Source organism: Lampris incognitus, chromosome 1, assembly GCF_029633865.1.
Source record: "Lampris incognitus isolate fLamInc1 chromosome 1, fLamInc1.hap2, whole genome shotgun sequence".
Classification (NCBI taxonomy): Eukaryota; Metazoa; Chordata; class Actinopteri; order Lampriformes; family Lampridae; genus Lampris; species Lampris incognitus.
The window spans coordinates 92,720,184-92,745,705 of record NC_079211.1 but is presented as its reverse complement, the minus strand read 5'-3'; the positions used below and the strand labels follow the sequence as shown (position 1 = coordinate 92,745,705).

Here is a 25,522-nt window from a genome sequence, read left to right as displayed (position 1 = left end):
CTGCACAGTGGCTGCCCACTGCTGCTAGCTACATGGCTAGGATGGGTTAAACGCAGAGGATGAATTTCCCCACGGGGATTAATAAAGTATATCTTGTTCTTCTTATGAAGGTCATTAGCCTAACTTATTGTGCACGTCTTCTATCATCATGTCACGTAATGACTCAAAGTTTACAAACACCTCTGCCATGGTTGTGTTTCAATTTAATAACAGCAAACAAGATCTTGCAGTAGACTTTTACAAAGTCACTGATAAGTGATCAGCATATTGGGCGCGGGGTTTTGTGTGCACTTATTTGTTTAATCTAGTTGTCAAAAGTCAACACTAGAAGAACAAGAGCAGTTAAATCAGTAGAGTGCAGATCTCCGCCAGGCGTATCTATCACCCCTTCTCTGATTTTCAAACATGGCAACAAACCCTTTTTTCTCTCCTGCCGAGAGAAGGAAAATACACACACACACACACACACAGAAAAACCAGAATTTTTCCTGCCATTATAAGACTTTTGCGCAGTGCCCATGTCGATTGAACGGGAAATATGAAAAAAAAAAGTTGTTAATATGGAGCATTCAAGCTAAGACATCTACCTATTAAAGACGTTGTCAGTCTGTGGATGTGCAGCGTCTTTGTTGGACCCTCGCATGAAAGAGACCAAGCGTGCCAGGAAATGAAAGATCAGGCTATCATAATTTCAAATCCCTGATTAAAAGACATCAAATGTATTTAACCGTCACGATTTTCATTATGTAAAATTAAGGTGATTTGACTTTCAGTCTTAAAACAACGGTAATAGCTCAGCCATGGGAAATGTTTTACTGTAGCTCAGATGATTTGCAGCTGTGATTAATACTACTCTTGACATTGTATTTTCATAGCGGAGTTTTAACATTGGAGACTATGGCACTTCCAGTGGAGGTGAGGTAAATAAGGTGAATTATTTTTGGTTCATCCTGGGTTCCTCCAGTTCTCCTCTGCTGAGATCAGCAGTGAATGATTTTCTGGATTGCAAAATATGATCGACTTCTCATTTACTTTCAAGACTCATACCCGAATACATAATGTTTTGGTTTTGACACTTGCTGCCTGATCTGACTCAACTGTAGATGCGATTCGTGCATGCACACGGTTGACTTAGATCGGGTAGCCATGGAAAGCAACGTTGCTCGAGCGAACTAGAGAGTGAATGAGGAGAGGGCGTGGCCACAGCGAGAACAAACGTTTTTCAAAGGCTTTTAATCATCGCAACCACGAGAGCTTTTTCATCATAGGTGAAATAAACATCAGTGATGCTTTGCTACAAGCAGAGAGTGCAGGAGCTACTTAAGATGTTGTAAGTTACTTCTCTTGATGGTATTCCTTGGTGGAAGGGTGGTCAGAGCATTCGCATTGCAGTGAACTCTTCTGCATCTTCAGCAGGTATCTCAAGATCACAAGCATCTTGCCCCTTAGTCTGTACACCACGCCTGAGTGGGGCAGCAAAGACCAAATTAGCCTTCACCTGCAGAAGGGTTCCAACTGTGGACTCTCATCAACCACAACCATCTTGAGTTGGTCTCAGTTGCCATGGCTATCTCACCAATGGCTTGCCTCAATTGTCTGGGTTCCAAACCCATCTTCTGTAGGAAATAGCACACTGATGTTGCTGGGAAACCACGGGTGCCAACTTCAATGGGAAACAAGATTGCGTACTATCCTTTAACGAACGCTTCATCGATCAAATCCTGGTACTTGGCTTTCTTCTGTTGGTGAGAGACGGCTAGCCTGTCTTCCCAGGGCATTGAGAGTTCTGCTGCTAAGATAGAGATACAGTCATAACTATGCAAAAAAAAAAATTATGCTGATGAGTCCATTAATTTGCAAGATTAGCCATGAACAGACAGACAGAGAGAGAAACACACACACACACACACACACACACACACACACACACACACACACACACACACACACACACACATGCGTAACCAAACGCATAATCCCCACCAGGCGGGGATAAAAGTATGGGCATTCACTGTTTAATTATATAAATCACTATCAACAGTATTGTGTTTTTGTGTGTTTTATGTTTTTGGTGTGTTGCTTTAATGTTTATTTTAACATATGTAAAGCATCTTTGAATACTCTGAAAAGCGCTGTACAAATAAAATGTATCACTATTATTGTGTTTACAGCTAGTCCTGCTCTGGCACCATGTCTGAAGACACTGCTCACATTAGCAGACCCACAGGCTTATGACAACTGACTCACAGAGAATGGGTCAGCCTGCTCCCAGGAGATGGGGAAGCCCCAGGATGTCAGCCTCATCTTGTCCGGCAGTGACTCAGGCACTACAAAGAAAACAAAGGCGATGTCCGCCACAGCGATCACCGTGGCAACAAGAACCACCAGGCTGTCTCCATACCGGGACGACAGGTAAGCCCCGATGGCCGGGCTGGTCACCAGGCTGGCTGCAAAGGTCGCTGACACCTGGGAAGACACAAAAACAAGAGCACTCTAAACATAGTTCCTATATAAATGATTAAGTTATCAAATTATTAAGTTTCCTTTAGTAATGCCCTTGGGGAAATTCAGTTACTGCAAACTAACCCATCCTAGCTGTGTAGCTAGGAGCAGTGGGGTGCCACCTTCATGCTGCACTCAGGGATCAACTCCAGTTTTTTTTCCCATTGCCTTGCTCAGGGGCACAAACAGGAGTATAAACCCTAACAGCCATGTTTCTTTTGATGGTGGGGGAAACCGGAGCACCTGGAGAAAACCCACCGCAGACACGGGGAAAACATGCAAACTCCACACAGAGGATGACAACCCCCAAGGATGGACAACGCTGGGGTTCAAACCCAGGACCTTCTTGCTGTGAGTTGACAGCGCTAACCACCGGGCCACCGTGCTGCCCAATAGTTAAAGTTTCAAAATCCAAAGATTTTTCCAGAACTCAACATTCATGACATAATTCTGAAGATAAAAACAGTGTTCAATATGATTTATGCTGACAGGATTCAGGAACTATGACTCTATGACTGTCAACTAGACCAGTCATTCCCAGACACAGGGTCACGACCCACAGGTGAGTCGCAGGAGATTTTATTTGGATCGCCAAATAAATTTGCAGAACTTCTTCAATAAAGAGAGGGGGAAAAAATTAGAGCCTGTTAACGCCACCTAAATGCATTTATTTGGTCTCATTTCTTAGGTATTTAACATGTTTTTGTCTGCAGATGGAACCCTGCTAGTTATTCCCAGGTCTCGGTTGGTTACAAAGGGTGATCGGGCTTTTGCTGTTAGAGCCCCAACACTATGGAACACTCTTCCTGCTGAGCTAAGACGAACTAAGTATTTAGCTTCTTTTAAATCTCGTCTTAAAACTTTTCTTTTTATGAAAGCTTTTACAAATGTTTGATATTTGTTTTTATTTTTACTCTTATTTGATCTTACTCTTATTCCTGCCTTGTCTGGTTTTATGTTTTTTTTTGTGAAGCATTTTTTAACATTGTTTTAGAAAGGTGCTATATAAATAAAATTATTATTATTATTATTATGTGTATATGTTATTAATAACATGCATAAAACAAAGTTGTGATTTATGAAACATACAGTGCATCTGGAAAGTATTCACACCCCTTCACGTTCCCCACATTTTGTTATGTTACAGCCTTATTCCAAAATGGATTAAATTCCTTTTTTTTCTGTCATCAATCTACATACAATACCCCATAATGACAAAGCGAAAAAGGTTTTGTAGAAATTTCTGCAAATTTATTAAAAATAAAAAACTGAAATATTGCATGTACATAAGTATTCACACCCTTTACTCAGTACTTGGTTGAGGCACCCTTGGCAGCGATTACAGCCTCAAGTCTTCTTGGGTATGAAGCTACAAGCTTGGCACACCTATATTTGGGGTATTTCTCCCATTCTTCTCTGCAGATCCTCTCAAGCTCTGTAAGGTTAGATGGGGAGCGTCTCTGCACAGCTATTTTCAGGTCTTTCCAGAGACGTTCAATGGGGTTCAAGTCTGGGCTCTGGCTGGGCCAATCAAGGACATTCACAGACTTGTCCCGAAGCCACTCCTTCGTTGTCTTGGCTGTGTGCTTAGGGTCGTTGTCGTTTTGAAAGGTCAACCTTCGCCCAAGTCTGAGGTCCTGAGCGCTCTGGAGCAGGTTTTCATCAAGGATCTCTCTGTACTTTGCTCCATTCATCTTTCCCTCGATCCTGACTAGTCTCCCAGTTCCTGCCGCTGAAAAACATCCCCACAGCATGATGCGGCCACCACCATGCTTCACTGTAGGGATGTTATTAGCAAGGTGATGAGAGGTGCCTGGTTTCCTCCAGATGTGACGTTTGGCATTCAGGCCAAAGAGTTCAATCTTGGTTTCATCAGACCAGAGAATCTTGTTTCTCATGGTCTAAGAGTCCTTTAGGTGCTTTATGGCAAACTCCAAGCGGGCTGTCATGTGCCTTTTACTGAGCAGAGGCTTCCGTCTGGCCACTCTACCATAAAGGCCTGATTGGTGGAGTGCTGCAGAGATGGTTGTCCTTCTGGAAGGTTCTCCCATCTCCATAGAGGAACGCTGGAGCCCTGTCAGAGTGACCATCGGGTTCTTGGTCACCTCCCTGACCAAGGCCCTTCTCCCCCGATTGCTCAGTTTGGCTGGGTGGCCAGCTCTAGGAAGAGTCCTGGTGGATCCAAACTTCTTCCATTTACGAATGATGGAGACCACTGTGCTCTTCGGGACCTTCAAAGCTGTAGAAATTTTTTTGTACCCTTCCCCAGATCTGTGCCTCGATACAACCCTGTCTCGGAGGTCCACAGACAATTCCTTTGACTTCATGGCTTGGTTTCTGCTCTGACATGCACTGTCAACAGTGGGACCTTATATAGACAGGTGTGTGCCTTTCCAAATCATGTCCAATCAATTGAATTTACTACGGGTGGACTCCAATCAAGATGTAGAAACATCTCAAGGATGATCAGTTGAAACAGGATGAACCTGAGCTCAATTTTGAGTGTCATAGCAAAGGGTGTGAATACTTATGCACATGCAATATTTCAGTTTTTTATTTTTAATAAATTTGCAAAAATTTCTACAAAACCTTTTTCACTTTGTCATTCTGGGGTATTGTGTGTAGATTGATGAGAAAAAAAAGGAATTTAATCCATTTTGGAATAAGGCTGTAACATGACAAAATGTGGGGAAAGTGAAGGGGTGTGAACTCTTTCCGGATGCACTGTATATATCTCTTTGGAATGGCTGGTCTTTCTGTTCAAGGTAATACATGGTGATGCGGAAATCGAACTAAGAATGGCCCCGAACGTTCATTTATGCACAAATTTGCTCTTCTCACAATTTATAGATAAGGCCTATTGTGAATTGGGTCACAATGGTTTGTCTTTTTTTTTTAAAAAGTGGACCCCCAGAAAAAAAATCTTTTTTTAGAATCACTCCACTGGACCATATCACTCTACCTGAACGTTAGTCTATATCTAATATCACAACAATGAAATACAAGCACATCTATAGTTATCTAAAATACCTAGTCATATGTGCAATAGAGGCTTTGAACGTAGCATTTGAACTGGGTGCTTTCCTTTGGAGGTTTTCCAGGCACGTCCAACTGGGGGGAGACCCCGGGATAGACCCAGAACTCGCTGGAGGTACTACATGTCCAATCTGGCCTTGGAACGCCTTGGGATCCCCCAGGAGGAGCTGGATGGCGATGCTGGGGAGAGGGATGTCTGGAGTGCCCTACGTAGCTTGCTGCCACCGCGACCCGACCCCGGAGAAGTGGCTGATGATGAGATGAGAGATGTACAATAGAGCGAGAGACACTGACCATTTTCCTTGACTTTTTGTTCAGTGCTTATAAGACTGCTGTTTCGGGCGTGCAGTTGTTGAAGGGATTCTTGCCCACACAGTAATTAGCAATAGCAAAGTAGTTGTGTTATTGTGTTGTCATTTGTCTCTTGTGTTGTAGGTTGCCTGAGAAGGTGAATTAAGTTGATCTCGAGGTTTGCTTTTGTTTTGCTGGATGGCAGATTAACATGTTTTCTCAGTTTCACTGCTCATACCCCCTCTGTTAGGCTTGCTAGATAAGAACTGCTAGCATGTTTATCAGTCTCCACTTGTCTTTCTATATCAAATGATATGGACATTTTTAGGGGTCACAGACTGGACTCACATAACCTAGTGCATGTTAGATTTTAATGCTTAAAAGTCAAAGCCAGAAATATACTCACAAAGGAGATCCGAGTGGCAGAAAGGTACTGATCTGAAAAGTTAAAAACCCGTTTTCTGCCAATGACCCACCATCAGTCTGGAGAGGTTTGAAAGACATTACCAACTACAGGAGACCCCCCCCCCCACACACACACACACTGCAGGGAACCATCAACAGGCTGACGACCTAAATGGGTTTTACTGCAAGTTTGAAAAGCTAACTTTCAGGGGGTGTCCGGGTAGCGTGGTGGTCTGTTCCGTTGCCTACCAACATGGGGATTGGCGGATCAAATCCCCATGTTACCTCCGCCTTAGTCAGGCATCCCTACAGACACAATTGGCCGTGTCTGCGGGTGGGAAGCCGGATGTGGGTATGTGTCCTGGTCGCTGCGCTAGTGCCTCCTCTGGTCAGTTGGGACGCCTGTTCGGGGGGGGAGGGGGAACTGGGGGTAATAGTGTGATCCCCCCACATGCTACGTCCCCCTGGCGAAACTCCTCACTGTCAGGTAAAAAGAAGCGGCTGGTGATTCCACATGTATCGGAAGAGACGTGGTAGTCTACAGCAGTGTTTCTCAACCCAGTCCTCAAGGACCCCCTGTCCTGCAGATTTTCTTTGCAACCCTGAACAGGTACCTGTTTGTAGTTATTCAACCAATCAGCAATGAATTATGTCAGATGTTGCACACCTTGCATAATTAAGTGCTGTGAGATGATTGGTTGAGTAAGTACAAGCAGGGCTACCTATGCAGGGTTACAATGAAAATCTGCAGGATAGGGGGTCCTTGAGGACTTGGGTTGGGAAACACTGGTCTACAGCCCCCCCCTGGATCAGCAGAGGGGGTGGAGCAGAGATCGGGATGGCTAGGAAGAGTGGAGTAATTGCCCGGATACAACTGGGGAGAAAAGGGGGGGGATCCACCAAAAAAAAAGAAAAGAAAAAGAAAAGCAAACTTTCACACCCCTCACCCTCTCCAACCACGATACACAACCAACTGCACTCCCTGCCAGCCATTGTCCCCTCCCCACCAAACCATCACTCGCACTCAGGATCTGTGTTCAGGACGTGAACCAGCACTTCCAGAGACAGAAGACCAGGAAGGCACCAGGCCTGAATGGCGTGTCACCCTCCTGTCTTAAAGTCTGTGCTGACCAGCTGGGCCCCATTTTCACACTGATCTTCAACAGATCACTGGAGCTATGTGAAGTCCCCTCCTGCTTCACGAACTCCACTATCATTCCAGTCCCGAAGAAACCCCATATCACAGGATTAAATGACAACAGGCCCATTGGCCTAACATCTGTGGTCATGAAATCCTTTGAGAGACTGGTGTTGGCCCACCTGAAGGAAATCATAGGCCCCTTGCTGGACCCCCTGCAGTTTGCCTACCAAGCCAACAGGTTAGTGGATGATGCAGTCACCATGGGTTTGCACTACATCTTCCAAAACCTCGACTCTCCAGGGATACACGAAGGGTCCTGTTTGTGGATTTCAGCTCAAATAAACAAACTTTTTTGTATATACTGTACTCTACATTGTATATATACGGGTACACTCAGTCATGTCCATCTACCTCAGGCATGTATGTAAGTAACCTGTTAACATCTGAAGAGTTCATTTGCAAAAACTGATAAACGCCAATTTTGAAAAAAAAAATGAACTGACAGCCGTGTGTCATTCTTTATACAGAGCACATTCAGTCGCTCAAATAATTTTTCCTCAAAAGCCATTAATGGCCATTGTGGAGACATTGCAAGTTCATGTTTTGCAGCAAAAACCGACAAACACCATTGCCGTTTTTGAACAGAACCCGATAAATCCATTTCAGCGAATCAGCGTGCAGTATTCCGGACAGGTGACAAAACGCGTGAGTTCTGTTCAGAGAGGTTGCAAAGTCCAGTCGAATTCAATGTAAATATTGAACTAAATGGTGTGAATTTATGTTTTTTTCTCTTGTTTTCTTCACTAAACAATGGACAACTTTGATGAAATACAGGAACCCGTGATGGTTTCTCCATCCGGGCATAAAAAGAAAAGGATGCAACTTATTCACGTAACGTTGCTAAAGTTGCGCGTTACAGCAGTGAGGCGAGAGAGCCATGTATAAGATGCACACACAATGCAGTACAATTCTGTCAAGCTGTCTTATTGATGAATGAAGAGATCACAAAGGTTAGTGAGGTGTTTTATTCGTCAGAGGAAAAGGTCAAACAAGATGCCACCCTTCTGTCCTACATGGATGTATTGCCCGTGAAACGACGGCGATCTAAGGTGGACCAACCAGACCAACAAAAACTGCGAGATGTGTCCGTCAAGTACATGATTCCGACGGATACTGGGAAAATTCCTGTCTGCAAGGCATCGTTCATGAGCATTTTGGGTAAGTCAAGTGTAAGCCTATTTAATATCGGGGTGACAGGGATGAATGCTAGCTAAACATAATAACGTGTGGTGTGTGTGGGGGGGGCTGGGGGGGCTATGTATGTAGGCTAGCTATGTATGATTGTGGATGTGTATGTATGATGATGGAACCTATGTATGTAGGCTGTGTGTGGGGGGGGGGTACTCAAAGCAACAATGATAGAGGAAGTTAGGTTTGTCTTTCATCCTCTTAGGTGAACTGGGGGTTAGTCAGAGGGTCCGCACCTTCTACGAGGATGCACTGGCTGGTGTGGGATATAAGCATGTCGGCAGACAGGACTTGGAGGACAGCAGCGATGAAGAGCAGAATGAGGAATAAGGAATGCTAGGTAAGGGTAAAGGGTAAATTGGTTTTCTCACAGCAGCAGAGAAGGTCCAGGATGGTCAGTGATACCACAGCACAGTGGGCTAGTCAGCTTGTAAGCTAAGGTCGGTCAGTCAGTCAGTCAGTCAGTCGCTTATTAACAGAACATGGGGATGCAATGTGAGAGCCCTATACAGGGCGCAAAAGCTCTGTGGTCTCTAATGTGCTTGGCACTTGTTCTCTCTCTTCCTCCTTCTAGGTGAACTGAGGGAAGCCATCTATCAGCTTGGTTCAGTGCCATCCGTGAACAACCCCCCCCCCACACACACACACACACACACTTCCCCCACTTGGTCAGATTTCAGCTTTTTCATTATGTGATCCCCCCCACCCCCTCCTACCCTGAAGCCTGCTCTGAGTAGGCTAGACCGGACTTAAAGAAAAGTGAACTGATTCGCCTCAATGGATGAAAAAATTAATAAAACTTGAATGAGGCTTGTTATAAAAGGAATTTAACTTAATGAAAACCTGTTTTTTTTTAAAATATTTTACAATTGTTTTAAGCCAAAGAATGTTAAATATTTGTTAAATCTTGCACTTTGTTGATGGATCCCATGAAATGTGGAGGTATCTGCTTTTGAACCGAAATTAATGTGGCCTTTATCTGTTTTTGCAAAAAAACAAATATTTAAAATAAAAAATACTTATTTTCAATTAAGCTATATTTTGTAAGTTACCTGTATTTTGTTTAGTTAGTTATGTGTTACAAAAACACCCAATTGCAGTCTGATTGATATTACCTGGTATGCACGCAGATGCGCGTGCACGTGGTTGCTTTAGGCTACTTGCACAGCACAGCTAGTCTATCGACAATCTGTTTGCTCCCTCCCATATCCTCAGTTAGATTAGGATATGATGGATGAAATATGTAGGCTACTAGCAGGATATTAGCCAGGTGAGGGAGGGGATCGGGCACATTTTTGTCTTTTTTGGTGGTTGTGTAAAAGTGCATCTGAAAGGTATCGCCTGTTCATTCATTTTTCTTGCCTGATTGGCAGACAGGAATGGCATTTTGACATATTTTTTCGCTGCTCCTACATACTGGGCTTATAAAACGAATTTCCTTATGTTTTCATATCATCTAGTCTTAGTATTTTCCCCCGCCAGTACCCCTCTTCCATAAAGTGTTATTTACCAGTCTGTCCACGGAGTGATTGCCATTTGGGATTGGTTGAATGACGCATGTCTCCAGTGAGAGTAGGCTATAGCAGCCTGATGGGAGACGGCCGAGACTGATATTTCTTTTCACCCTTGTCAAATTTGTAGGCTACTCATTCATATCAGGGATCAGATAGAGAGCGAGGAGGAGGGCTCATTTTTGTGTTCTTTGATGCTAATAGCCTCGTTATACAAGTGGGGGAAAACGTTGATCTAAAGACAGAATGATATCGCCAACGTCTGTTCGTTCATTTACCACAACTTGTGATTCCTCAGATGGCCTCACTTCATGAGTCATTAGGCTAAAGGCCTATTGCTGATTTAAATATCAAAATATTGTAAAAAGATGAGTTGCAGGTTCGTTCCATCCACATTAACCATCCAAACGGGTGGTGTGCAGACTACCCGGTTAATGTGGATAATGTGGTTCGTTCCATCCACATTAACTGCCTGAGTGGGTAGTGTGCAGACTACCTGGGTAATGTGCAGATAATCCATTCTGGCGGGTAATGTGCACATTAACCGCCCCGTTGGGTAATCTGTACATTACCCAGGTAGTTTGCACATTAACAGTTTTTTCACATTACCCGTAACATATATATCTGAAGATTGATGTGTTGTCGTGTTGTTATTCTATGGTAAGTACACTGAGAGAGCCACGAAACTGAAGTCAAATTCCATGTAGTGTAAACCTACATGGCCAATAACCATGATTCTGATTCTGAAATGTTTCATATAATAGTAATCTGTCTGTAGACTCTAAGCACAACCCTGTTTTGTGTGTGTGTAATACGACATGAGATGGTACTTTGACTTTGGGTCATAATACAGAGAATCTATATATGCAATGCCATCATTCTGTCCTTATATAAATGAATAGCTACAAAGTCAGTGACTAAATGCATATGAACATACACCGAGGAGCCAAAACATTACGACCACCTGCCTAATATACTGTTGGTCCTTTGTGTGCCACCAAAGTGCCGACCCGCTGAGGCATGGACTCTATAAGACCCCTGAAGGTGTCCTGCTGTATCTGGCACCTGTAAGCTGTGAGGCTGAGCTGCCGTGGATCAGACTTGTCGGTCCAGCAAAGCCCACTGATGCTCAATCAGATTGAGATCTGGAGAATTTGGAGGGCAACACCCTGAACACATGTTTCTCACACTATTCCTGAACAATGTGTGCAGTCTGGCAGGGTGCATTATCCTACTGAAAGAGGCCACTGTCATCAGGGAATACCATTGTCATGCAGGGGTGTACTGTGTCTGCAACAATGTTTAAGGCCGTGACACACCAGGCCAACGGTCGGTGGTCGACCAATGTCGGGCCGTCGGTGAGTTTCTGTGGCACTAGTTTTCACAGTGTGTCCCACACCGTTGGAACCAGTCGGACCCGTCGGCAGCTTTTCGGCCGATTTAGCATGTTGAATCGTGGCGGAGCCTGTCAGTAAGAGAGATCACTGATTGGCTGTTCAGCTTAGCGAATCAGTGCGCAAGAAGAGAAACAGAAGTTACAAAAGCAAGCAAAAGATGAAGTCAAGAGGCCCCACCCAGAAGGCTCTTCTTATTTTTCGTCTTCATCTCACCTGAACATTTCAAGAAGCTAATATTTTCATGACGACATGGCAATCTGGAATGAAGAAACTGAAGACCAGCTGATCAGCATGATTGAGGAGAGGCCAGCTCTGTACGACATTACAGAAAAACGTTATGCCAACCGAGTGGTGAAAACAGAACTCTGGTGTCAGATCGAAAATAAATTTGTTATATCAGGTAAGATTTTCTTTTTGGCCATTGAGCTCTTTAGAAACTGTTCACAATTGTTTGTGCTATTGTTCGCTAGTGCACGGTACATATCTGGGTCTTCTGGTTTCAATTTTTGAATGAGGAATACAGATTACCACCACCTGCTGGTATGGAGAGTTATTTCCTCTCATGCAGGCGCAGAACGTACATGCTAGTTGGCTGTTGGCTGTAGTCTTTGCGGTGTGTTCAAGTGCTACTTTTTGGCCCAGACGCAGGCGACGTGAGGCAATGCAACAGTTGGCCTTCGTCGCCACTAGTTCTCTGATGTCGGTTTGGTGTATCTGGGTCCTTAGGTAGGTAGCATGTGTCAAATTGACATCCACATGAATAGCCGGACCCAGATTTTCCCAGCAGCAGGGTATGATGCACTGTGTGTTGTGACACATTCCTCCCATAACCATCATTAAAATGTTCTGTGACTTGTTCCACTGTAGACCTTCTGTCGGTTCGGACCAGACAGGATAGTTTTCTTTGTCCTTGCACATTGATGGGCCTTGGGCACCCGACACCCTTTTGCCGGTTTGTGGTTTGTCCCTCCTTGGATCACTGTCGGTAGGTACTCCCTACTGCTAACTGGGAGCACCCCGCAAGCCTTGTCGTTTCAGAGATGTCTTGACCCAGTCATCTCTGGCCATAACAATTTGGCCCTTTTCAAAGATGCTCAGGTCTTTACTCCTGCATCCAACACGTTGACAACAAGAACTGACTGTTCGCTTATCATCTAATCTACCCAGACCTTGGCATGTGCCCTTGTTTGGAGATGATCAACACTATTCTGTTCACCTGTGAGTGTTGAATGTTTTGGCTCATCAGTGTATGTACCACACATATTACATGGATGTCTCTTCTTCTCCTCATGTCAGTGCCAGAAAACATAATGCACTGTATGTATTTACACACACAGGGCCTGTCTAGTGAAACATGTTCAACTTAATCAGGGTTCCTGACCAATTCAATCATGGTTAACTGGTATTATGACGGAGGTTAACCAGTTTCTCCATCAACCAGAATTTAAACGATAAGGATTAATCCCTGTGCTTGTCCACATAAAAACCTGACGTTTGCTGCTAATATTGCACCCATCAAATGAACGCAACACAGTCTGCTCTAGTTCTGGCAACTTTATTTTCTTCCCCGGTACATATAATTTTTCTTGTTTTTGCATTAACAAAATTCAGGACGCAGCACAGTGCATGACCTTGCCATGCAGTTTCTTTCTGTCCTGGATAAGACACTAAACTGCAACCACAGGCTGTAGAGGGGTAGCACCTTACCTCAGCAAGGGCCCTTTGGCTAAGGACGACGTCCCAACTGATAGATCTGGTCCTCCCGCATGCCTGTATGATACTTCCCATGGTGCCCAGTCCAGCCAACACATTGGGATAGGAGAAGGGAACTCTGATTTCAAATCCACCTGCTGCCTTGTGGGTTGATGCCTCTTTAGGCAAAGGCTAAGAGAAGGTAACTCTGAATTCAAATCCCCAGGCACAGTCTACCCAGCTGTCAGTACCCGGAAAGGGTAAACCAAGAGTAAACCGTTCCCCGGGCACTGCATGGCAGCTGCCCACTGCTCCTAGCTACACAGCTAGGATGGATGGGTTAAACGCAGAGAGTGAATTTCATTGTATGTATGTACAAATGACAAATAAAGTGTATTCTGTATTCTATTCTATTCCTCGCTATCTAACCACAAGGCATAGAACTGAAGGCACAAGAGCCAGCTGTTGAACGAATGGGTCAGACAAACAAAGAGCAGCAGATCCAACAGAGACTCACGTCACGTCTAGATGAGACCACTTTCACTTTGAGTTCACGGATAAGGCTCGTCTCAACATGAAAAGTCGAAAACCAGGCAGCTAAAGACATCGGCAGACAATGGACAGCACCCTCAATGGCAGAAAGAGAGATGGACGCCAGACACATGCCGGCGATATGGACAAGTGGGTGAAGAATCTCTCCGACAGACAACTCACCCAGGTGGAGAAAGACATCCTTGCTAAGGGGCTGAATTTTGCTGTCACGCCAAGGGTAATCCCGCTAGTGAAACTGATCACAGCCACAGAACCAGCGATCCAAAATCTTAAATAAATAAATAAATAAACAAACAACATCGTGGACCTGGAAGAGGAGCAACTGCGGACTAAAGTTTCAGCCTGTCTCAGCAATGCGAAGGCACCGCCATTCAACATCAGTAGAGATGAGAGAAAAGCTCACACGACTCTCAGTAAGGATAATAACATCATCATCCTTATCCAAAGGACATTGGAGCACAGGAGAGCCACGCATATCAATAGCCCCGATAACGACGGGCACGGCCAAACATCGGTACACAAAAGAGCCACTCATATCTATGGCTCTGTTAGCGACGGGCATTGGTAAACATCGGATCACAAAGAGCCACGCATATCAATAGCTCTGACGACTCCTAGAGGATAAATTCTGAGTCTCATCACCAGCCAGTCAGACTAGCTTGGTCTAGTCAGAAAGGCACGAACTGAGGAAGCCTCTTGGATGAGAGGCGAAACGTCTTCACGGATATATACCAAGTCCAGTTGCACTTGATTCAACTCCTTTGGATAACCATGACCTGGATGAATGAGAACATTCACAGACATCATCATCCTTCCAGCGGACAAAGGCAGATGTACTGTTGTATTAAACCAGACAGACTATCATGAGGAAGTTATGATGTTACTTACTGACATGAATACTTATGAGCCCCTGAAACGAGATCCAGGCAGTGGTTATCAGAAAAAGGTGATAAGATTGTCTGAAGTTGTTAGAACAGGGCAATGCTACTGACAGAATGTTGTATTACAGATTATACCCAGGGGAAGCTAAACCGAGTCTGTATGGGTTACCTAAGATACATAAACAGGATGTGCCATTATGGCCTATTGTTTGTATGACTAACTCAGTGACCTATAACATCTCAAAGTTTCTTGCATCTATTCTTAACCCGTTGGTAGGCAGTAATGAACATCACATTCAGAACACTATGTGTTTTGTGGATAAGGTGAGGGACATCATTATGGAGAGAGATGAAACAATGGTCTCATGATGTTAAGGCTCTTTTCACGTGCGTTCCTGCAGATGAAGCAGTGGAGGTAGTCCATATGAAATTACAGAATGATCCCACCCTTAACAATAGGACCATCCATAACACTGACCAAGTGTGTCTGCTCCTGAAACTGTCTTCAGTCCACGTACTTCACATACAGGGGGCAGTACTATAGGCAGAGGCATGGGGGCACTATGGGTTCCCCAGTCTCACCCGTAGTGGCCAACTTGTAAATGGAAGAAGTGGAAAAGAGGCTCTGATGTTCTATCCAGGGACACCAACTAGCCATTGATTCAGGTTTGTGGACGACACCTGGGTTAAAATTAAATCTCAGGACATACCACATTTCACCGATGACATTAACCTGATGTGGTGAACTTGATGTGGTCTGGACAACCATATCAAGTTCACCAGGGAAGACGTGAAAAATGACAGGTCAGCCTTCTTACACTGTGAAATTGCACTTGGTGATGGGGGACATTTGTTTGTTGGTGTTTACCGTAAACCAATACATACTGATCAGTACTTAAGGTTTGACTCTCATCATCCACTGGAGCACAAACTAGGAGTCATCAGAACGCTGTACCACCGAGCTGACAACATCCCCACTGACACAGCGGGCGGGGAAGGGAGAAATCCCACATTAAACAGGCCCTCGTTAAGTGTGGTTATTCTAACTGAATGTTTGTCAAAGCCAGGAAGATGCCCAAACAGTGCACCAGCTGATCGAAGAGAGGAGAAGGACAACAGCTGTCTAAGCGTAAACCAGTGGTGATTCTGTATGTGGCGGGAGTGTCGGAAAAGCTGAGACACGCACTTTCCAAACACTGTGTCTCAGTTGCTTTCAAACCCCAAAACACACTGTGCCAGAAGTTGGTCCACCCAAAGGACTGGGTCCTCCGGCACAAACAGAGCAATATAGTGTACGCTGTTAAGTGCCAGGAGGATTGCCGTGACTTGTACATCGGGGAAACTAAACAGATGCTGGCCAAGAGGATGGCACAACAAAGAAGAACTAACACGTCAGGCCAGGACTCCACAGTCTACACCATCTACACAGTCTACTAATGATCACGCCCACATTTGCATATGAAACTGGTCGTTGGTTTGGGTCGTTATGTCACTGTATTGTTTATAAGGGTGGGGACACCTGCAGTTACTGTATTGTTTATAAGGGTGGGGACACCTGCAGTCAGTGTATCGTTTCTAAGGGTGGGGACACCTGCAGTCAGTTTAGACTGAAGAGGTCACTTAGTTGAGTGATGAAAGGTATCTGTCAATAAACGCTGTGTCCAAATGAATGGATTCAACCTTCTTTGACCACAGCATCCTTCCTTTTTTCCTCTGACCTATTGCATCATAACCTTTTAAAGAAACAAGATCCTTTCCCTTTACCAAAACAATGCAGTCTCCACAGCACATTGATAGAAACGAATGTCAAAATGTTTTTATATAAATGTAATTATATGAAAATGTAAATACATGTAAATATTGTCTTTCTTTGTTGCTGTGGGATAGTTCCTGATTACAGGTCACAGCACCCCCCCCACTAAAAAAAATAAAATTTTGCTATAACATTTTCTTTTTACTCAACAATTGGCAAGAAACTTTTGACATACGATACAACTAATAACATCACAAGAGAAAGTGAATGCTTGTATAGAGTTTCTTTGCACAGACTAGATTAATATTTTATCTTCTTTAAGCTACAATGGCATTAATAAAAATATATAGAGCTCTATAATCTTCTTGTATTGTCTGTAGGTATGCTGGTGCCCCACCCCCGTCATCCTTGTAGACATCTGGAAACTACCATATTCACTTCACGTTAATGTATCTTCACATCTCCTTTTTTCATGCTATACGCACAATACCAACTGAGTCACATATTAACACACATCCTCTTTCAGTTTGATATTTAGTATATTTTAACACGCTATATCAGGGGTGGCTAACATGTGCCATTGAGAGCCATGTGTATGCAGGTTTTCATTCCAGCCGGACTCCACACCAGGTGATTTCACTGATTAGCAACCCTTCAACCAAAGAGGAAGACTGTATCAGGTAAATCACCTGGTGTGGAGTGGGCTGGAATGAAAACCTGCATACACATGGCTCTCCATGGCACATGGTTAGCCACCGCTGCTCTATATCAATAAATCATTATTCCTTTAGAACTGATGTTGGTGTCTTTTTATGTTTTCCATCTCCGGAGATGCTTACAAATGTTACTGCAGGGGTCGGGAACCTTTTTGACTGGGAGAGCCATAAAAGCCAAATATTTCTAAATATATTTCATTGAGAGCCATATAGTATTTTTAACGTATAATAAATTAAATATGTCTTACTTTTAATGCGACTTCTGGTGCTGCATGGTTTTGCTGATGGCCTTGTAGTCTGGTTCATACGTGGTGAGGTTGAGCTTCATGCAGGCGTTGAGGCTTCCATCAGTTAAACGTGAGCGTAGGTTGGTCTTAATGTTCCTCATATGCGAGAAAGACTGTTCACATGCATATGTAGAGCCAAACATGGTCAATACGGCAATACTCACACGCTGCATTGTGTGGTATGTCACAGGAAGCTCGTTCCAAGTTTTAAGAATCAGCTGGTCTTCAGGTTGAAGATTTTTAATTTCTGTCCACTTGTGTTCCCTCGCCAGCTCTGCTCGCTGTCGCGCAAGACTTTCCAACTCTCCATTAAGTGACTTGAACTTACTCATCCACATGTCTGATGCCTTCAGGTCAGCAACTTCCAGCTCAAAGTCTCCGATAGAGACCCCGGGGATGCATGTCAGGTCGATTTTGTCCACTGCACACTCATGTGGATGAGTGATGAACTTGAAAAGACCAGTGCGCGCACGAAATTCTCCAAAACGTGCTTTGAATGACTGCAGGAGATTGAACGTAAAGCCAGCTAGCTGCTGGAGATCCAGATGTTGAGTGGAGTCACTTGCTAAGCATGCATCTCTAAATTGTTGCAGTCTTTCAAAGTGCAGAAGACGACCTGTTTCAATGTCCCTGAGAAAGACTTCCAGCTTGCTTTCAAATGCAAACACTGCTTGTTGAAGGGATGAGATTGTATTTCCAATACCTTGCATTTTCACATTGAGCTGGTTCAGATGGCCAGTTATGTCCACGAGATAGTGAAACTGCAGGAGCCAGTCAGTGTTGTCTAGCTCAGGATGCTTGACGCCTTTCATTTCAAGAAAAGTCCGGATTTCACTCAGGCAAGCTGCAAAACGGCTGAGCACCTTCCCCCTTGACAACCAACGCACGTTGCTGTGTAAAAGCAGACCGGGATAATGATTCCCAACTTCTTCTAACAGAGCTTTAAACTGGCGATCATTTAAAGCTCGGGCAACAATAAAGTTGACCACTCGAATGACCAGAGACATCACCTCGCCAAGCTCCTGGCCACACGTGTGAGCGCAAAGCGCCTCCTGGTGCAGGATGCAATGAAAACTTAGGATGGCTCTCTTTTCATGTTCACGGAGAAGCGCTACAAATCCTTTGTTCTTCCCCAACATACAGGGTGCACCATCAGTACAGACAGAAATAAGTTTATCCATCGGTAGTTTTTTTCTTTAGCAAACTCCATGAAAGACATGAATAAATCCTCTCCTCTTGTTGTCCCTTTCATTGGCAAAACAGCCAAGCTTTCCTCACGCAGTGTGTCACCTGCAGCATACCTGGCAATGATACTGCACTGAGATAGATAGCTAACGTCTGTTGACTCATCTAACGCGAGAGAAAAGTATGTCCCGGCGTTTATGTCCTTAATTTGTGTTTCCTCGACTTGATTTGCCATCATGATGCTACGATCGTGCACAGTTCTTGCTGACAGGGGCATGTCTTTTATTCGTTTGATTATCTTGTCTTTATTTGGGAAGTCATCAAACAGTTCATTGGCCACATCAAGCATGAATGTTTTGGCATACTCGCCATCTGTGAATGACTTTCCATTCCTTACTATTGCCAAAGCCCCCGCAAAGCTAGCGGAATTCCCGTCACCTTGCTTGGTCCACACACGTAGTTGCTGCTGACTCGTCTGCACTCTCCGCTGTAGCTCCTCGCATGCCCTTTTCCTGCTGTCCCCCGCTGGAGATTTCCATGCAAATGAAGCATGGTGCGTATCGAAGTGCCGCTTTATATTTGACCGTTTCATCGATGCAATTTTATCATTGCATATTAGACATACCGCAGATCCTGCTCTCTCCACAAATGCAAATTCCTCTGTCCACGCAGCCTGGAATGCACGGTAATCATCGTCTTTTTTTCTTTTCGCCATCTTTTCCGTTACAAGGGTTGAAGCGGATAAACTAGTTGGCTATCTGATAAAATTGATTTCTTCACCTTTACAATGACCCGGACATGCTCGCGAGCCATTGGTTCCCGACCCGACCCACGGGTGACCCGTGACCCGTGAAATTTATCTTCAAAACTAATTTCTGTTTACTTTAAAATGACACAGTATTATTAAGAAATATCACAAGTATTTTAAAATCAGTTCCAAACTGATTTTTTTGAAAAAAAAAAATTTTCAACTCAAAATTGTCTGGGAGCCATATGCCGTCACCGGAAGAGCCATATATGGCTCGCGAGCCATAGGTTCCCGACCGCTGTGTTACTGTATTAATTCACCTCCAAACTCCCTGGCGGCCTGTCCAGGGTGTCTCCCCGCCTGCCGCCCAATGACTGTTGGGATAGGCTCCAGCATCCCCGCGACCCTGAGAGCAGGATAAGTGGTTCGGATAATGGATGGATGGATGGATGGATAATTCAACTCAAAACTAAGCATAACACTGAATTTTAACTAATATAAACTCTAACATACAACTTTACTGTAACTTGAAAATATCTTAACTATTTTACTTCACTTTACAATGACTCATTACTACCAGTACATGAACTGTGTTTTAGGAACCAAAGGACACTGGTTCCAGAAGACAGGGTCATTTCTTGTCAAGGGAGGACTTCTCGGCTTTACCTCTCCATCATCCACACTGTATACCCTCAAGTTCACTGGCGGGAACATGGGCCGGCCTAACTGGTCATACATGTAGATTGCGCCGGGGTCATCTATCTCTTTCAGGCTTCCAGTTTCCATCTGAATCTCTTCAAACCCTGATTCCTAATCCTCTACACAACATTCTTCATGTGCAGGCTCCTCCTCAGGTTCCTCGAGATTTTCTTCCAGCTCCAGCCCCTCCTCAGGATGTTTTTCTGCCCTGGGGTAAAATTCCCTTGCTTCCAGGTTTAGACGGCTTCCTGCTTTTCTTGTGGTCCACAAGCTGTACTCATCTTCGCTCTAACTTTCAGAGTATGCGTGGTTTCTATCTTGTTTTGTTTTCACATTTCTTGTTACCGTCTGTTCCTCATATTGACTTTTTGTTTCTTTCAGGTGAGATTTGCTCGTCTTTGGCTGATCAACAAGGTAAGGACATGGTAATAACAGATTGCGATGTAATACCCATTTCTTTCTGTCCCCTTCTCATGTTTCAACCACATACACTGGGCTATCTGTCCCCTTTCTCTCTCTAACCATTTTTTATTTATTTATTAACCTTTATTTAACCAGGAGGATCCCGTTGAGATTACAAACCTTTTTCAAGGGAGACCTGGCCAAGATAGGCAGCACAGTTACAAAATCACACAGTTGCAAAATAACACATTTGAAAACACAAACAAAAGACAAAAAAATTGGAAAAAAGTAAATTACAAGCAGATTATAAAAAATAAGTACATGTTGTGAAATCAGCTTCAAGTACTTTCAATTTGGATTTAAAACGGCTCAGTGAGATTAACTGCAAGTTTCCAGTCATTCTGCAACATATTCCAGGATAAAGGTGTAGAATGAACAAAACCCTTTTTACCTAATTCAGTGCGGGCATATGGAACAGAAAGCAACACATAGTCAAGACAACGAAAGGAGTAAGGGCCAGCACTTCGCAGTGCAATTAAGTCGCAGATGTAGGAAGGCAGTACACCGAGGATTGCCTTACATATAAAAGTATACCAATGACTGAGCCTTCAGGTGGCCAAAGCAGGCCATCCCACCCGAGCATACAACTCACAGTGATGTGTCAATGATTTGCAATTAGTAATAAATCTCAAAGAAGAATGGTAGGCAGTGTCTAACGCGTGGAGATATTGAGCAGAAGCATTCTTACAAAAGATCTCCATAATCCAACACAGGTAAAAAGGTGGCAGCGACAAGTTGCTTTTTTACATTTAAAGAAAAACACAACTTACTTCGAAAATGAAAACCCAGTTTCAGCCTCAGCTTTGAGGCTGAAAGCTTTTTTTTTCAGCCTCTGCCTATTGGGAGAATCAGATCCAACCATGTGGATCTGATTCTCCCAATAGGCACGTAACTTGCCTGGGCCTCTTTTTTCTGATAAATTTCTTATCCGTACATGATCATCGGGTTCAAAGACTGAGCTCCATGCATGTTGCTTGTAATTCTTTTTATCCTCTTGCTGGAGCCTTTTTCAAATTCCAATTTCATAAGCTTCCTGCATTGATCTTTTCCAGTTTTCTGCATATCTTACATGAGACTGTGTGTTTCTCAGTTCTTTTCAAGGAACCATCAAATCAATGGGCAGGGATGGCTCCCGGCCAAAAAGGAAGAAAAAAGGAGAAAAGCCAGTTGACTCAAGCTCAAGCGTCCTCAACATGCCTAATAATGGCCTGTTGAAACGTTTTGCTGGGTTCGCTTGGGGATGTTAGTTGTTCGTGAATGCCATATCCCACAGTAACTCTGCAACTTTCTAAAAAAGTTCATTTTTGAACTACTTTCCTTGGTCATGGTGGATCTTTGATGAGAACCCAAAGTGCATGATGACATTGTCAAATATCTTTCGAGTAGCCATCTTTCCACAGTTGTTGCTAGTTGTATACGCTTGTGAAAACTTGGTAAATTTGGTTTACAATTACAAGAATATGTATATTGTGCCCCCCCCCCCCGCTTTCTCAAGTTGGAGGTAGTTGATGGATATCAATTCAAATGGGGCGGTGGTCTCAATAATTTTGAGAGGGATTCTTGTTAATCCATTAGGCCTTTCTGCTTTAAACAGCAACACACCCTAGTAACATAATGCTCAATCTCTTCCCTCATCCTGGACCAAAATAACTTTTCTCTGGCTAAGGTGATGCATTTCATCAGCTCCTAAATGCCCCTCCTCCTCCTTATGTGGTTGTTTGTCGATCACACCTTTGAAATTTTCAGGAACAACCAGCTGACTCTTGGAGACTTTTTCTCCAAAGGATTCCATCTTCATCAATCTTCAAGCATAGCCACTCTCTCAGAAGTTTACTCACTGTTGCTGATTTATTAATTTTGTCCTTGTGTCTAAGATGGTCAGGTTTCTTTTTCAGAACCAACACTCGCCTAATAATGGAATCTTCTCTTTGGGCTGCTTTTAGATCTCCTACAGCTAAAGTTGGACTGCCACTGCACCACTGTTCACCTCCTCAGGCAATGCGTCGATGTTGCAGGTGATTACAGAGATCCAGACGGTCTCTCCTCTTTTCTGAGCTTTGAGAGCCTGCCCAATTGACTCCAGGACCTCTGGTGGGCATTCTTGGATACACTCTTGGATGACTTCTTCGATGAGAAATGCATCTACAGCCAGACTACTGAGCAGTACAGGTTGGACGCAACACGTCATAAGGCGTAATTTTTACTATGTATGGTCAAAAACAGTCTACGCCTGTTGAATAAAACAGTGGCTGGAAAAGTCGGAGCATAGCTGGAGGCAAATCAGCCATGACTGGCAAAGTGGGCTGTCCTTTCCATCTTTTGCATCCTACACAGGTCCCTTGGTTGCGTTTGACTGCCTGTCTCCTTTGCAAGAACCAATACTGCCGTCTGAGCTCAGCAAAGACCCGGTCAGGACCAGGGTGGAGAAGGCGTTCATCTGTGTCACCAATGAGGTTTGTCACAGCATAGTGCAGCTCCAGAATGATCAGGTGAATGCCAAGCTGTTCAGGCTCCGCAGACTTCCACCACCGTGGAAGAGGCCCAGTTCACTGTCCCATTCTGGTGTTAGACAGCTTATTCTACTGCTTGGTAACACCTGATGACCAGATTTAAGGTCTTTCACTTCTTCTGGGAAACATTCATTTTGGCAGGCTCTCAGGAGAAGAAGCTTGGCATCACGGAGACTGGTAGGCCATGATGTAGTGGGGTTCGAGGCGGCTGCCCCTTGTAGAGACTGCTCTGTGACACTGAGCAATTCGGCCCAGTTTGAAAACTGTGTGGCATCTATGGCTTGAACTGTTAGAAGGTGCTGAGTGAGTCCACTGGAGAGGCTCCCTTTAAGCTCTCCCAGCTGGTCCTCCCAGAGGACCAGTCATTTCTGAGGTTTCTATCACCGTTGCTGAATGAATCCAGCTCGAAGGACCAATATTGTGAATATATTTGTTAAACTGGGTGTCAGCACCTAGTTTTATCATTGGATATCCATCCACAGTGGGATTCTGATTAAGGAGTGGGCACGGAAGCAGATAATGGTTTGCAAACTATCTAGGCACTTGGAGAGAGATACAAAGTATATGGATGGGTCATCATCATCATAATCATCATCATCAGGTCGAGTATCCTCAGATGTATCATCTTTTGATAGCTTGTTTAGTAAGATGAGTCTTACTAAAACACGTCCATGTTTCGCTACAACTATGGACATGAGCAGGATCAGATTGGACTGAGTTGGTGACCCTGACCATTGACTACAAAAGGGTTCTTCAGGTTCAGCGTCTTGTTGGTCACTGATTGGCTCTTCTGCTGAAATACATCCACTACACTGCATCCCCATAGCTTTGTTATTTAACCCATAACTGGGGTAACCTTGACTCATTATCAGGGCGTTTCCACATGGGCCATGATAATGAGTCTACAGGGGGTTACTCCCCCGGGGGTTTCTGTTCGGGGTTGCCCCACCCTTAGCCTTTCTAAATTAGCTAATTAGGTATTAGTAACTTGTGGTTATAAGCAATTATAACTAGTAACTTGTCTTTAGAGAATAGAATGCAAACTTGTGTTTTTGGTTTTTTGTTTTAAGTTCGGATTTATCATTCTAGTTAACCTCATGATCAAATATACAGCCCACACCAGTTTTGACTACCAAAAAAAAAAAATTTGTTAATCAAATTTGAAACAGAAATAAATAACCATGTATGGTTTCACATAGGCATGTGATTTTATAACTAAACAATTCCTTAATGTACTCCACTAGCACATTAATAGATCTGACGATATCACATATTTGGGAAGTAAGGCGTGAAGATAACCACAATCTCTTTCTTTTAAACACAGCCCTGCAATATACATGAAACATCAGTCACCTAAAGTTAGCTGCATTTCACCTCATCCACCTAACTACATTCCCAGCTAGCATGCTAGCTTAACCAGCCATTAAGGGCACAAATATTAACTTGCTGAACACACATCATAAAATTATATCTAATCATGTCGATATCGCTAACGTATAACAATAAGAATGACGTGGTCAACTTAGGATAAACAACTGAAAAGATATGCTTACATTCATCACGGACACACACAGAATGTCTTCACTCCTTTACTGCCTGCTGTATCTAGCAGCAACTAACAGCAGACAATTGCTCAGTTACCATGTGGCATGATGATAATTCCACAGTCAGCTGCTCCCCCTACTGGCCACAAGACATCAGTGCATGAAGCTCCTGAGGGAATTCTGTAAAGCGACAGTCCCTCATCCTCACGCGAAATTTCATCATCATCCTCCAATAGTTGCAGGATGTCTCCTCAACGAGCGAGGTGAGTGTTTGTTACTCTCGTTAACCTCCATGGTTAGCATCGAGCACAAGCAATTCAATTCCTCCATGGAAAGCGTCGGTAATTTTCCTTCTATCTCCACTAAAATGGCCTCCACTCAGGTGACATTTTGCTAGATATTTAAGTACTCAATCTCACGTCTCTGCTGTTGCTTTAGCTTGTCTGTTGTCATGTACTTGAATGTTCAGCTCATCACTGCCAACGCTGTCCTCTTGCTTTAATTCTTCATTTAGCTGGTCAGCAAAATGTCGTCAACTTTATTACAAACCGGGAGGAAACACCAAATTTATGTTGCACCCATCAAATGAAGGTGACACAGTCTGCTCTAGTTCTGGCAACTTTATTTTCTTCCCCGGTACATATAATTTTTCTTGTTTTTGCATTGACAAAATTCAGGATGCAGCACAGTACATGACCTCACCGTGCAGTTTCTTTCTTCACCATCTAACTGCAGCTTCCTTCTTTTTTGTTCCTCTGACCTACTGCATCATTACCTTTTAAAGAAACAAGATTCTTCTCCTTTACAAATACAATGCAGTCTCCATAGCAGATTAATACAAATGAATGTCAATATGTCTGTATGAAAATGTAAATATATGAAAGTGTAAATAAATGTAAATATTCTCTTTCTTTGTTGCCTTGGGATAGTTCCTGATTCCAGGTTGTAACATTAACGGTCAA

General features: G+C 43.7%; 1 protein-coding gene across 3 annotated transcripts in view; it reads right to left on the bottom strand.

Moving 5' to 3' along the window:
- The window catches only part of mfsd14bb (major facilitator superfamily domain containing 14Bb), a 148,669-nt gene that overhangs the window by 53,346 nt on the left and 69,801 nt on the right, over positions 1 to 25,522 (bottom strand). For 2 of the 3 annotated variants that reach the window (XM_056274036.1, XM_056274114.1), the window contains one exon: positions 2,248 to 2,466. The exons of the other annotated variant lie outside the window; for it this stretch is intronic. In XM_056274036.1, coding sequence (XP_056130011.1) covers positions 2,248 to 2,466 — 219 coding nt within the window. The remainder of the gene's footprint in view (positions 1 to 2,247; positions 2,467 to 25,522) is intronic. 3 annotated transcript variants of the gene reach the window in all.